At 32.5% G+C, this 11,834-nt stretch overlaps 1 protein-coding gene across 1 annotated transcript; it reads right to left on the bottom strand.

Moving 5' to 3' along the window:
• Positions 1 to 5,044: 5,044 nt before the first annotated feature.
• On the bottom strand, positions 5,045 to 7,725 carry LOC106777169 (piriformospora indica-insensitive protein 2). Its single transcript, XM_014664707.2, has 2 exons — positions 6,948 to 7,725; positions 5,045 to 6,357 (listed from the first exon to the last, which is right to left on the bottom strand). The coding sequence occupies exons 1-2, from the start codon at positions 7,155 to 7,157 to the stop codon at positions 5,155 to 5,157; spliced, it is 1,413 nt and encodes a 470-aa protein (XP_014520193.1). The 5' UTR covers positions 7,158 to 7,725; the 3' UTR covers positions 5,045 to 5,154.
• Positions 7,726 to 11,834: the final 4,109 nt, after the last annotated feature.

The raw sequence follows: 11,834 nt of genomic DNA, 5'->3' as shown, positions 1-11,834 counted from the left end.
AAAATCTGAGTTGTTTAAATAATATATTCTCTAAATCTTATCTTTAACAAATGAAACATAAATTAATACCTAATTAACTATTATATGTAATAAAAAAAAGGTGAATATACAGGGTTATAGCAACAATATTGTTCGATTATATATATATATATTCCAAACAAATACCCCTCTTAAAAATATAAAAAGACCCATAATTAAGCATAATTAAATTAGTAATTTAAGTGAAATTGAATGTAAATATTGTGGAGAAAAGAAAAGGCGATTAAAAATGATGACTCAAGGAACTTTTTTCCATTTTGATCACTTCAATCTCTAGTTTAAATCAGAAAAATCTAGGAGGTTATTTTTAATTGAGTCGTGATTTCCACTATTGGTGAGTCATAGGCTTAATAAAGGATGATTTGGTCCAAGTTTTTGTGTGCTTTGATGAGTGAATTGGATAGATCCTAACCTAGTATTTCAGCAAACATTCCTAGTATTATATGGACTGTTTCATGTTCTACTATTTCATATGTTCAAACAAAGGAATAGAAATCAATTATAGATGTGAACTTCCATTATAACTGTTATACTGTATAACTCATTCCTAACATTCTGTAGACATTTCATAAACTTCTACACAGATATTTAGGAATGGAAGGAAGCATATATTCCATATTAAATTGACATAAATTATATTAAAAATAAAAAATTTTTATACTAAATTAATTTAATAATTTTCAACATAAATATATTATTCAATTTATGTCCCTATACGCACACAAACATTGCATATATAAATTTGCGATAATATATATAATGATTTTATCTACTTTTATTTCTTGAATCATGCTTTTCTTGTTATTTCTCTTTTTTCTCTCATGACATTTTCTATTGAATATCATATTTTTCACTCTTCCCTAATTATAAACCATTGTTTTTACCAATTCGTAAAGTCTTGTATTCTTTTTCTAATTTTTATATATAATTTTACCTATCATGATACATGGCCAATATTATAATTTTTTGGTTCATCTTTTAATATGAGAACAATTTCAATCTATCAATATATAAATAATATAAAACAAATATGTTTTTAATAAACTCATGTTAATTATGTCATATATTTCAAGAAGTTTTGTTGAATTATTTATAGTATACATAGAATGTGGTCAAGAAGTGATATATGAATGGTTGTAACGTGCAATTTCCTCTATAGGAGCTTGGGTTGGGTGGGAAATAGTCACATAAGAGAGAGTTCAAATAACGATTGCATTTTCCATGTGCAACTTCTACTTTAGCTACTTTTTCTAACAATTCACATCACCAACCTCAAATGCTTTGCCTCTACCCTTCTAATTTCTTATCACAACTCATAAACTTACACCTTTACATTTTTAAATTTTGTATCTTAATATATTCACTTTTTAACATAACAACATGCAATTCGTCATATATCGAACTATTTTCATGCCTAATGGATCTTTAGAAGTAGATTTTCTCTTATCTAGTAATTATGTATAGATCTTTTGTTTTAATTTTAACTAACTTTTTTTATTGATATTGTTTTATTATATAAGAGTCTCACTTTTGACATATGGTGGTTAGACCGTCTTTATTAGTTTGCAAGGACGAACACTAATAATGTTTATATAAATCTTTTAGAGCAAGGAGAAAATTTGATAAAGTTTTGACTATTGCAAATAATAGTTGTTTTTTTTGTCAAACCCCTTCATAAGTCTTTATTTATGTGGGCTTTTTTTTAGTTAGATTTCCTTCTTATAATTTAAAATTGAATTAATTGGCCCTGTCGCACATTCAACCAGTTTACGTGGACTATATAATTAAAAAATAAAAAAAAAAGTTTCTGATAATTAAAATCCAAATTAGGGTTCATCATCTTCAACCTTATCGATTGATGCTCACGGTTCATCACCAAATTAGAGTTTATTAAAATCAAATTTGGTTCGAGATTAAAGACGCGGAGATGAAGGATGCGTTGGTTCTCACAATTGCTCGAGGAAGGAGAAACGAAGGCATTGGAGCTCTCACGGCGTGGTCTCGCAGCGACGCAAGGAGTTCGCGATTCTAAATTTTGTGTGACTAGGGTTTAACACGATTTAGGGTTTTGTGTTGATGGAGATGCAGTAGTGTCGCAACGCTGCTCGCGATTAGGAAAAAAATGTATTAATAGATTTGGACCCTTCAAATCTGCTATTGTAGATTTAGGGAAAAAAGGACGGGTTGCATACTTGAATTCCTACAGCTACCTCAAACCATGGCCAACCCTGCTGGATTCATCTCCATTGAAATTTTGAAGTTTTTTCTAATGTAGGTATTTCTTTTTAATTATGTAAATTGATGGTTGATTTGCCAGATGCTCCAAACAGAAAAAAAAATCTCAGAATCATTTTGGCGAAAGAAGATTTGGCACCTAATGTTGATTTTGAAGCAATGACTAACACGACTGATGGATATTCTGGAAATGATCTAAAGGTTGTATTTCAATATATTTTTCATTTCTTTCTTGGTTTTTAGAGAAAGAAAAGAATGTCAATGACATGGCAAAAAATTATCTACCTAGCAAAAAATATTAGTTTAGTGCTAAATATGATCGAGTGCTTCAGAATGTGTTTGTATAATAGTTCACAAATTGGTGATCTCTTTCCTCACTTTGACATGAAATGTTTTTCTAAGATAAAAGCTTTGCACTTTCAGGATGTAATCACTGTGCGACTTCAACCTTCGACTGCTTTTATTGCTTGCCAACCTTCAAGAAGAACGAATCATAAATCCTAATTTTAAAATGTTTAATGTTATCAAATTACATTGATAAAACTCTGTGAATACCACCTATAAAAACTGGCCATATCAACGTACCTCGTTAAGTTAATTTAATAACAAGGATCCAATTGATTCAAATTTTCATTTTTAAAAACTAAATTGACAAAACTGATACGACGACTAACTGGGAAAAAACTACATAAATAAAGACTTCTAAAATGTTTAACCTTGTTTTTTTATTATTCTTTGAAAAGTCTTTATATAGACTAAGTGATCCTCGTAAATATTTTTTATCCATTGAGTAGTTTTAAACTCAATTTAATATCTTTTTTTATTCTATTGTTTGTCAAGCTTTTAAACATAGAAGTATTAAATAACAAATTTCTTTCTTTTGCTTTATAAAAACACACATCGTATTAGGTGAATTGCTAAGTCATGTTGACATATATTTATGTTAGATAAACTTTGCAGACATTTGAACTTTTAACAAGCTCAAATCCTAAGATATTCCCTCATTCACAATCTTAAGCTTTATGAATATTTTTTTTAGAGTATGAAAGCTTAAAGTCTTGAATTCTACTTTTATTGATCAAAATTTACTTAACAAAAAATTTACAAATAAAACATTTTAACCATATTTAGAAAACAGGCTATGTATTAAGTTATATGCACTTGTAAATATAAGTAAAACATTGTAACCATATTTAGATTTAAAATTTATCCATATAGTATATTCTGTTAAACACTTAATATAAGTTTTTTAGTCCATTTAAATTTTTAGAAAATCGAATTTTGATTTATTTTTTAACCAGTTTTTATTAATTATAATTCAAAATTTAATTACTCAAAAATGAAATTGTGATATGAAAAAAGAAGGATATAATTTGAGTAAATATTTTGCTACGAGGATAATTGTTGAATATATTATATAAGTAAAAACAAAAATTAAAAATGATATTTAAACAACATTTTTTTCATAACATTTGAACATTATTTATGTATCATTTTGTGATTAGTACAAAATTACTCTACAATCAATAATAATAATTATAAATACCACTATAAACCAACTACATAATGACATATAGATAATGTTTAAATATTGTTAAAAAGATATTATCTAAGTATCATCGTCCAAAATTAAAAAAAATCCATCTTAGAAGATGATGAAAAATAAAAGTTATGGTGTAGTAGAAGTGGAAGCAATGAGACGATGATGGCATTAAATTGTGCAGAGTTGCACATTGTTTAATGCCCTGTGAAGAAATGAAGTAACCAATGTTGAAGAAAGAGAAGACCAGAACCTCCATTAAAGGCACTGTACCATTGCTTCCACCCTACACATTTCATCATCAACATCTCAACAATCCCTACACCTATAGGACCATACCTTACCCTTCACATTTCACTTTCACCCTATTAAAGTCACAATAAATAAATAAACCCATTGCCTCGGAAATCCAATCTAGAAATGCCAAACTCTTATTCTGGATTCTGTTTCCTAATTCTCCTAACATCACAGATGCATATCTTCACCATAATATCAATATATACTACTGTCCACCAAACATGCAGACAACAACCCCACAATAAATTAATAATAACTATAATTCAAATCTATGTAATTAATTCTTCTTGTTAAGAGTGCAAACTAGAATTACTTTTTAAACATTCTAATTTTTAAAACATCTAATTATTTAGTATGTTGATATTTTTCTTATATTATCTAAAACATGTTCATGAAAACTTGATTATCAATTAGATTAGGCAACTCTTGAAGGTGTGTACACATTCTTCGCACAAAATACAAAACAGTGAAATTCAATGATAAGTTCAATTATTTGTACGATGAAAATAAGTGTTACCAGCATACACTGTTAGGTCCTTACCCTTCACCAGTGGAACTGTAAGGAGATGTGACTTTGAGACATTGACATTACTGTTTTGTATTCCATTTGTAGAGTGGCCGCTCTTGATTTCTTCTTTGAACATTGAGAAAGCAAGTGTTCAGGAACTACTACTACTGGTGATAACTTTCCAGAATCAAAGACCTTAGCTACCTACCCTTCATGCAATTGTAATCACAAATGAATTATATGATAATTGTAGGAAGCAAGTTGTACAAACAATGGCTGATAAGAACATTGTAAATATGTCCCTGTAAGTGTTTTCTGAGGATTGAAGTTTGTCTCAGGCTTAATCCTATAAGATTAAGATATTGTATTTGTATGCAAAATCATTGAATAGAGAAATTAAACTAGATGGAGCCAACAAGAAAATGGGAAAAACAGTGTCAACTTGTGTCATAACAAAATACAGAAGTACTACAATACATGTTGCTGTAACTAATATCCCTATGAAGTTAAAGTCAAATTTGAACTACTATCTTGATTAAAGGCCTATTATATAAGAATTTAGGAAGAGAATCATGATCAATGGAAAAGTCCACCAGAAGTGATTAGGAGCATAGCACAAAGAGGCTATGGAATAGAAAGTCTTGTTAACATCACTAGCATTTGTGTTAGATTCTACCAATTTGATCTGCTGCTGGCATGGTTTTACCCCAAATGGAACATTACTTGTTGCAATTGCTCCAAGAGGGCAACAAAGGTTGGGGTTGTTCCAGGCTCCAAAACGTGTTCCCAATTTTTCATAAAACTCCATAGAGAATTTAAGCTCTCCTTCAAGATTGTTACCACTAACATAGAGTGCATTGAGAGAAGGAAGAGTTGATAGTTTTGGTGAAAGATTTCCTGTGAGGTTGTTGTCACTGAGGCCTAGAAATCTCAACCTCTTCAATTCTATTATAGACTCAGGAATTTCCCCGTTTAATCCCATGTTAGAGAGATCCAAACTGACCAAGTTATGCAGGTTTTCCCACTTCAAGATCCTGATATCTCCACCTATTGCATTGTTGGACAAAACCATTTCCTCCAAAGAATACATCTCTTGAATGCTCATTGTCAACCCACCAGAGAATCTGTTATTCCCAAGGTCCAAAAGGGTCAGATTCTTCAGATAAGCAAATTCTTTCAACAAATTCCCCTCCAAATGGTTATTGCTAACATCAAGCTTCAAAAGGGAGGTTAAGCATCCAAGTGTTAAAGGTAAAGATCCGGATAGTGAGTTTCTACTCAAATCAAGTATCAACAAGTCACCCAGTGCACTAAAAATATCTGGAATGTGTCCACTGAGATAATTTTCTGCAATGACAAGCCGCTTCAACTTGTTCAGGTTGCCAATCTCTGGTGGAATTTCGCCTGTTAATCCATTTTCTAACAGTACTAGGGACTGAAGCTTCTTGAGGACACCAAAACTTGAAGGGATTTTTCCAATGAGACCTGTGTTTGATCTAAACTCAAGTGATTTTAAGCTGCCAGCCAGATTTTCCCAGTTTTCATTGGGGATTGTAACCTGATGCCTGCGTTGTGATCTAAAGCATTTGAATAGGGATAGAGATTTGAGGTGCTTCAGCTCAAACAAATGTGATCTGAACTCCAAATTTTTGGCACAACTTAGAGAATTCTCGTAAATTGGTCCAATGTTCAAGACAGTAACATACCAAAATCCGTCAAACAGATCACAAGAAACACCCTGCAGCGGAAAACAATCCTAAATATCAGTTAAACAATGTTTTGAATATCATGTACTGTTTTGGAACATTTTTGTAAAGAGAACATGGCTTAATAGGAAACAGATACAGTGATGACTTAATGCATGCAATATTTTTCAAGGACCAAATTAACTACTGCAAAAAAAAAAAAAAAAGACTAAATAACTGATGTTCATACTTTGAAGCCATCATTTTGAGAAAGAAAAACAAAAAGTCTTTAAAGAAGAACAATTCAGGACTCTGTAATTCTAAAAATTGAGCCAAGTGATTTTCTTTTCTTTTCTTTTCAGAAGGCTTGCTGCAGACTACCAAGTTCACCTCACAGTTATATGTAAAAAAATTTCAAGGCCTTGTATATACTGACATAGTAATGATAAGTTGTTACCCTGAAATCTGTAAGGCAAAAGATAATAAGAATTTGAAATTCTGAATGCAAGATGGTCTTATAAATTGAACCAGAAATAGTTTAAATGATGTGCTACACTTTTCCACAGCACAATATAGAGGTAGTTGCTATGAAATTTTGTAGTTTGATGTATAGTCATTCAGAGGGGTCAAAACTGAAAAGCACCTCAATAGGAGTCCAACCACAAGGATCTGGATAGAGATCTGAGCCATTCCACCAGTTACCAACAAAACCTTGAATGGTGGAGAATAGAGCATCTTTCTCAGCCTTCTCCATAGGAGCTTTGTCAAGTTCTACTTGTCCATGACACCAAGCACTCAGAGAGATGACGAAGAGAGCAATGATGGCATGACCAAAAGCCTTGAAGTTCCTCATGAGGTAAAGAATGAAAGCAGCACTACCATGAACAGGAAAAACTCAAGGTGTGGATGGAGCAAAACTGATAAAACAAACACAACCAAAAGGAGCTATTTTGGCCTGAACTCTATTTCACAACTTGCATTGTGATTTTCATACACAATTCACTATTTGACACAGAAACAACATCGAACTAAATTACAAGAAAAAGGACAGACAAAGGAGGAGGAAGAGCAGGTGACTTACTCCCTCAACAGTAACCAAGCATGTCAAGACAAAAGAAATACCAAGATGGGTCCCTACGGGAAGCAAGGGATATTTTAGCCAGTGGCATTTGATATAACAAATGGAGCAGATTCTTGCATCAGGAAAGAAAGAACAGGATCCTAAAGTTGTGTTCAAAACTTAAGAGGAAAAAGAGAAGAATAATTGTAGAGGAAAAACAAATGCATAACAAGAAACCTGACTTCTTTTCCTCTTTGTGTTTATGGAAAAGCTAAGGAAGTATATAGCAGATATAAGGGAACAACACAAGATGTTTTTGTTAGCACAGTTCTCGAAGCTCAATGTCATAATATTAACGAGCCTAATATGGCCAGAGCTGTATCAAGTCACTGAAGGCCTATATATAAGATGAAAGCGAAATCTGGTCTGAAAATGGCACTCTCTTTCTGATTCAATTATTGAATGCCACATTATTAGCATTACTATCAATGCACTTCTTATCTAACCATTAACAAATGAAGAAAAAAACAAAACTTAACATTTATGTTGGAGTTGCATTAGAAGTCCTAATAGAGTATATATCTTTTGACCATTATAAAAACTTCAAACTAATGAAAAACATTATTAAGTATTGAGAAACTAAAACAGTATATAAAAAGGTGAAAGATCCATTAACCCATTATCTTAAGAGTTTTGGACAGAGACTGGTGTGAATCTCTTATATAGTTGGATTCATATCTCATTTGGTATTCTATCTTTGAGGTGAACTTCCTCTTCAATAGATCCAACATTAAGAACATATCTGAATCTCATAAAACAAACTTTTGTAAAGTGAAACTTCCAACAAATAGATATACTTTAAGATGTGTGATTAGATTGGTTAAGGGTATTATTATGAAGAATTTAAAGTGTGAGAAAAGTGGCATTAGTAGGGGACCATATCATGCATGCAAAAAATGAAAGGTGCATGTAAGTGCATGCAAGACAAAGTAGGCTTTTATCTGTTATTGCCTTGTTGTCTTGTTTGGTGGTGGTGGCCTGGGGGGTTTTAACAGCCCTCTGAAACTGCAGAGGGTAAAAAGGACAACATATGACAGTGGCTTTGAAAACTGAAGATAACCATATTGTTTCATTGCATTGCATTGCGGTTGGATGATGAGGACCACATTACTTTGTACCAAAAAAACCACTTCTGAGTTTTCTTATGCTAAAAATTTTTGGTCTGGGGTGTGAATGCAATCCTGTCTCAGCAAAAGGAGAAGAAAAATGACAGTAATAGTATTAAGTTAGTTGTTTCCCAAGCTTTCTGCAACATTGTTGTATGATTTATTTACTGGAAAAATGTTGTGCAGTTTATCAAATGTGAATAATCATTGAGTGTGTGTGGAAGAATTTTTGCTTTATTATATATTTTGACAAAAATAGAAAACTTTGATGTCTTTGTTGAATTACCTTTGTTTGGATCCCTTGATAATAGTGCTAAAACAAACCTTCTAAGTGGTATTTTCATGCATGCTTGAAGTACAAAGAATACTTATACCATCTCAGATGAATTTGAAGTGCTGCAAGTATTGGATATGGTTTTTGTTCTTTTGTAACTAAATGATTTTGCAGTGACTTAATTGTATACTTTTGAATTCGTTTGAATTGGTAGCTTTACACAAAATAAGTTATATTGAGCTGCATGTTAGGTAATGAGTAATAACTACTCTTTTCTTGATAACTATTTTGAGACATTTCACTTTTAAATAATGTAAGATAATAATATATCTGAACAAAAGCCAATATATCTCATCTGATAAAAATAATATAATTAATTTATTTTTCTAAAAATATGAAATTGAAAACATTTAAAAGTAGGGATAAGAATAAAAAAGTATTATTTTTTGATAAAAAAAAATAATTTACTAGTGACATAGTGGAAGATTATAGAGAGATGGAATAATAGGAGAGAATGGAAAAGACAAAAGAAATGAGAAAATCAAGGCATTAGCCAAGTTGCAATAAGTTAAAACCTAAGCCTAAAATTAGGTTGACAAGTCCTTTTCTTCCCTATGTTTCTTCGGACTACCCTCTCGTGAGTAGTTTAGGATAGCACAGACAGTAAAAAAAAAAAAAAAAAAAAAAGAATATTCTTCTTCTTTTACTTTAAATCCCATGGAATTAAAATTCCAAATTATAAAAATAACATATTATTTATAATTGCTGTGAAATAAATATTTATTATAAAAAATATATAAAATTTATGTGATAATATCTGAAAAAAATTAATATAAACAATACATACATAGTTGATATTTAATAAAAAATAATAACTTGGCCTTAGGTTCTTAGTTATGTGGTCTTTGGTACCATTCATTTTATGGTATGTTTATTGTGAATAAGTGAAATAAAAGCTGCATGGACGCGGTATACATGTTCCCAACTTGTTTAGGTATCAAGGTGGTTGGTTCTACCTTTGCATTCAACTGCGGCTTTGCAACTTGCTGGTATGCTTGTAATCAAGAATTTAAATTCTCCATTTATTTAAATTTATCACTTCACCTGTTACAGACAATCATAAGGATAAACATATATCGAAATTATTAAATTCAAAAATTTTGCCCTCAAAATAAATCTCATCTATGTTATCTATTCATTTACCACATAATTCAAATAACAAATTTCTTTCTATCTTAATATACACTTCTGTTCAGAAGTCAACCTTTGATTCAAAATACCTATATCTTAAGACTAATTATATACAAAAATATTATTTCTATTTAAATACATAAACATTCTAAATTTATGAAAATATAACATAACCCCATCCCACATACTTTCTTCCTACCATGACAAACTTTCCTCTGTTGACCAACTTCTTCCATTACAACAATATCTACAATACACTAAATAAGTTCCAACAAAAGCAGAATAGCACTCACAAAACACAACAACCCTTAAATGGTAAAAAAGAATTAAAAAACAAATGATTGGCGAAAGGAATGGTTGGAAGCTTCAATCTTCCTCTTCAATGGTGGTTCTAAGCGTACATCGGTGCTTCGAAATGACGGAACGGCAGCGGACAAGACTCCGGTTAATGACGGCAGTCCGATGAGCCATGCAAAGTGGGTGAACGGCGGCTTCTATGAATGGTATTGGAGTACTCACGTCGCAGTCTGTTTCTGATTGCAATCAATAAAATATTATTCCTGGTATTTCTCTCCATTAATTTATGGTTTCCTAATTCATAGGCCTTAGTTATTGTCCATCTAATTTTTCTCTCTGTCAGTTTCATTATTTCCTNATTTATAGGACTTAGTAATTCCCTACTGCTATGAATAAATAGGGACTCTGTAAACTATGAAAATTGTACAATTCTCAATAAAACTTTCGTTATTTTATATGGTATCAGATTTGCCCACTGCAAAACTGCAATTCGATCCACCTTTGTCCATGGCTTCCCCCACTGCTTCCAAAACCCTAATTGAATTTCCTGCATCATCAACCCTTCCAATCAAGTTGAGTGCCGACAATTACCCTACCTGGTTCAAACAGGTTCATCATCTCCTTGTCGCCAATGACACCATTGGCTATGTCACAGGGACAACTCCCTGTCCTCCTGCCACTATCAGCACCGGTGATGCTGTTACCCCTAATCCTGACCATTCCCATTGGATTCGACAAGACCACTATGTTTATCTCGCTCTTTTGGGTTCTTGCGGACCAGAGGCTCAAATCGTTATGTCTTCTGCAACCTCCTCTGCTGATGCATGGACAAGGCTTATGAAGGCCTATGCCAATCGTTCTCGTACCCGCATCATGTCCTTGAAGGAGAGACTTGCTTCCATTACAAAAGGCAACTCTTCAATCAGTGAATATCTTCGGTCAATTCGGTTTCTCGCAGATGAACTTGCCTTGATTGGTCTATTACGGCTCCAATGCCGTCTCTTGGTCATGCAAGAAGCAGCCTTCAGTTGCCAAGTCCTCCACTAAGGCCGAATATCGCACCATTGGTACTACAGCTGATGAATTACTTTGGTTGCAGCAGCTACTCATGGAACTTCATTGCCCTCTTCCAAAGCAACCAACGATATATTCTGATAATATTAGAGCCACCTATCTCTGTGCTAATCGTGTGTTTCACTCTCGCATGAAACATTTAGCCATTGCCTACCATTTCATTCGTGAACTTGTTGCTGCCAAGAAACTTCATGTTCTTCACCTACCGTCTAGCCATCAACTAGCGGATCTCCTCACAAAACCATTATCTCCCTCGCATCACAACTACCTCATGAACAAGATTGGTGTTGTCTGCGCCTCCACCATCTTGCGGGGGCGTATTGGAGTACTCACGTCGCAGTCTGTTTCTGATTGCAATCAATAAAATATTATTCCTGATATTTCTCTCCATTAATTTATGGTTTCCTAATTCATAGGCCTTAGTTATTGTCCATCTAATTTTTCTCTCTGTCAGTTTCATTATTTCCT

This window comes from Vigna radiata, chromosome 11 (genome assembly GCF_000741045.1).
Source record: "Vigna radiata var. radiata cultivar VC1973A chromosome 11, Vradiata_ver6, whole genome shotgun sequence".
NCBI lineage: Eukaryota > Viridiplantae > Streptophyta > Magnoliopsida > Fabales > Fabaceae > Vigna > Vigna radiata.
Note: the sequence above shows the minus strand (reverse complement) of the source record. Positions and strands in the feature narration are given on the sequence as shown.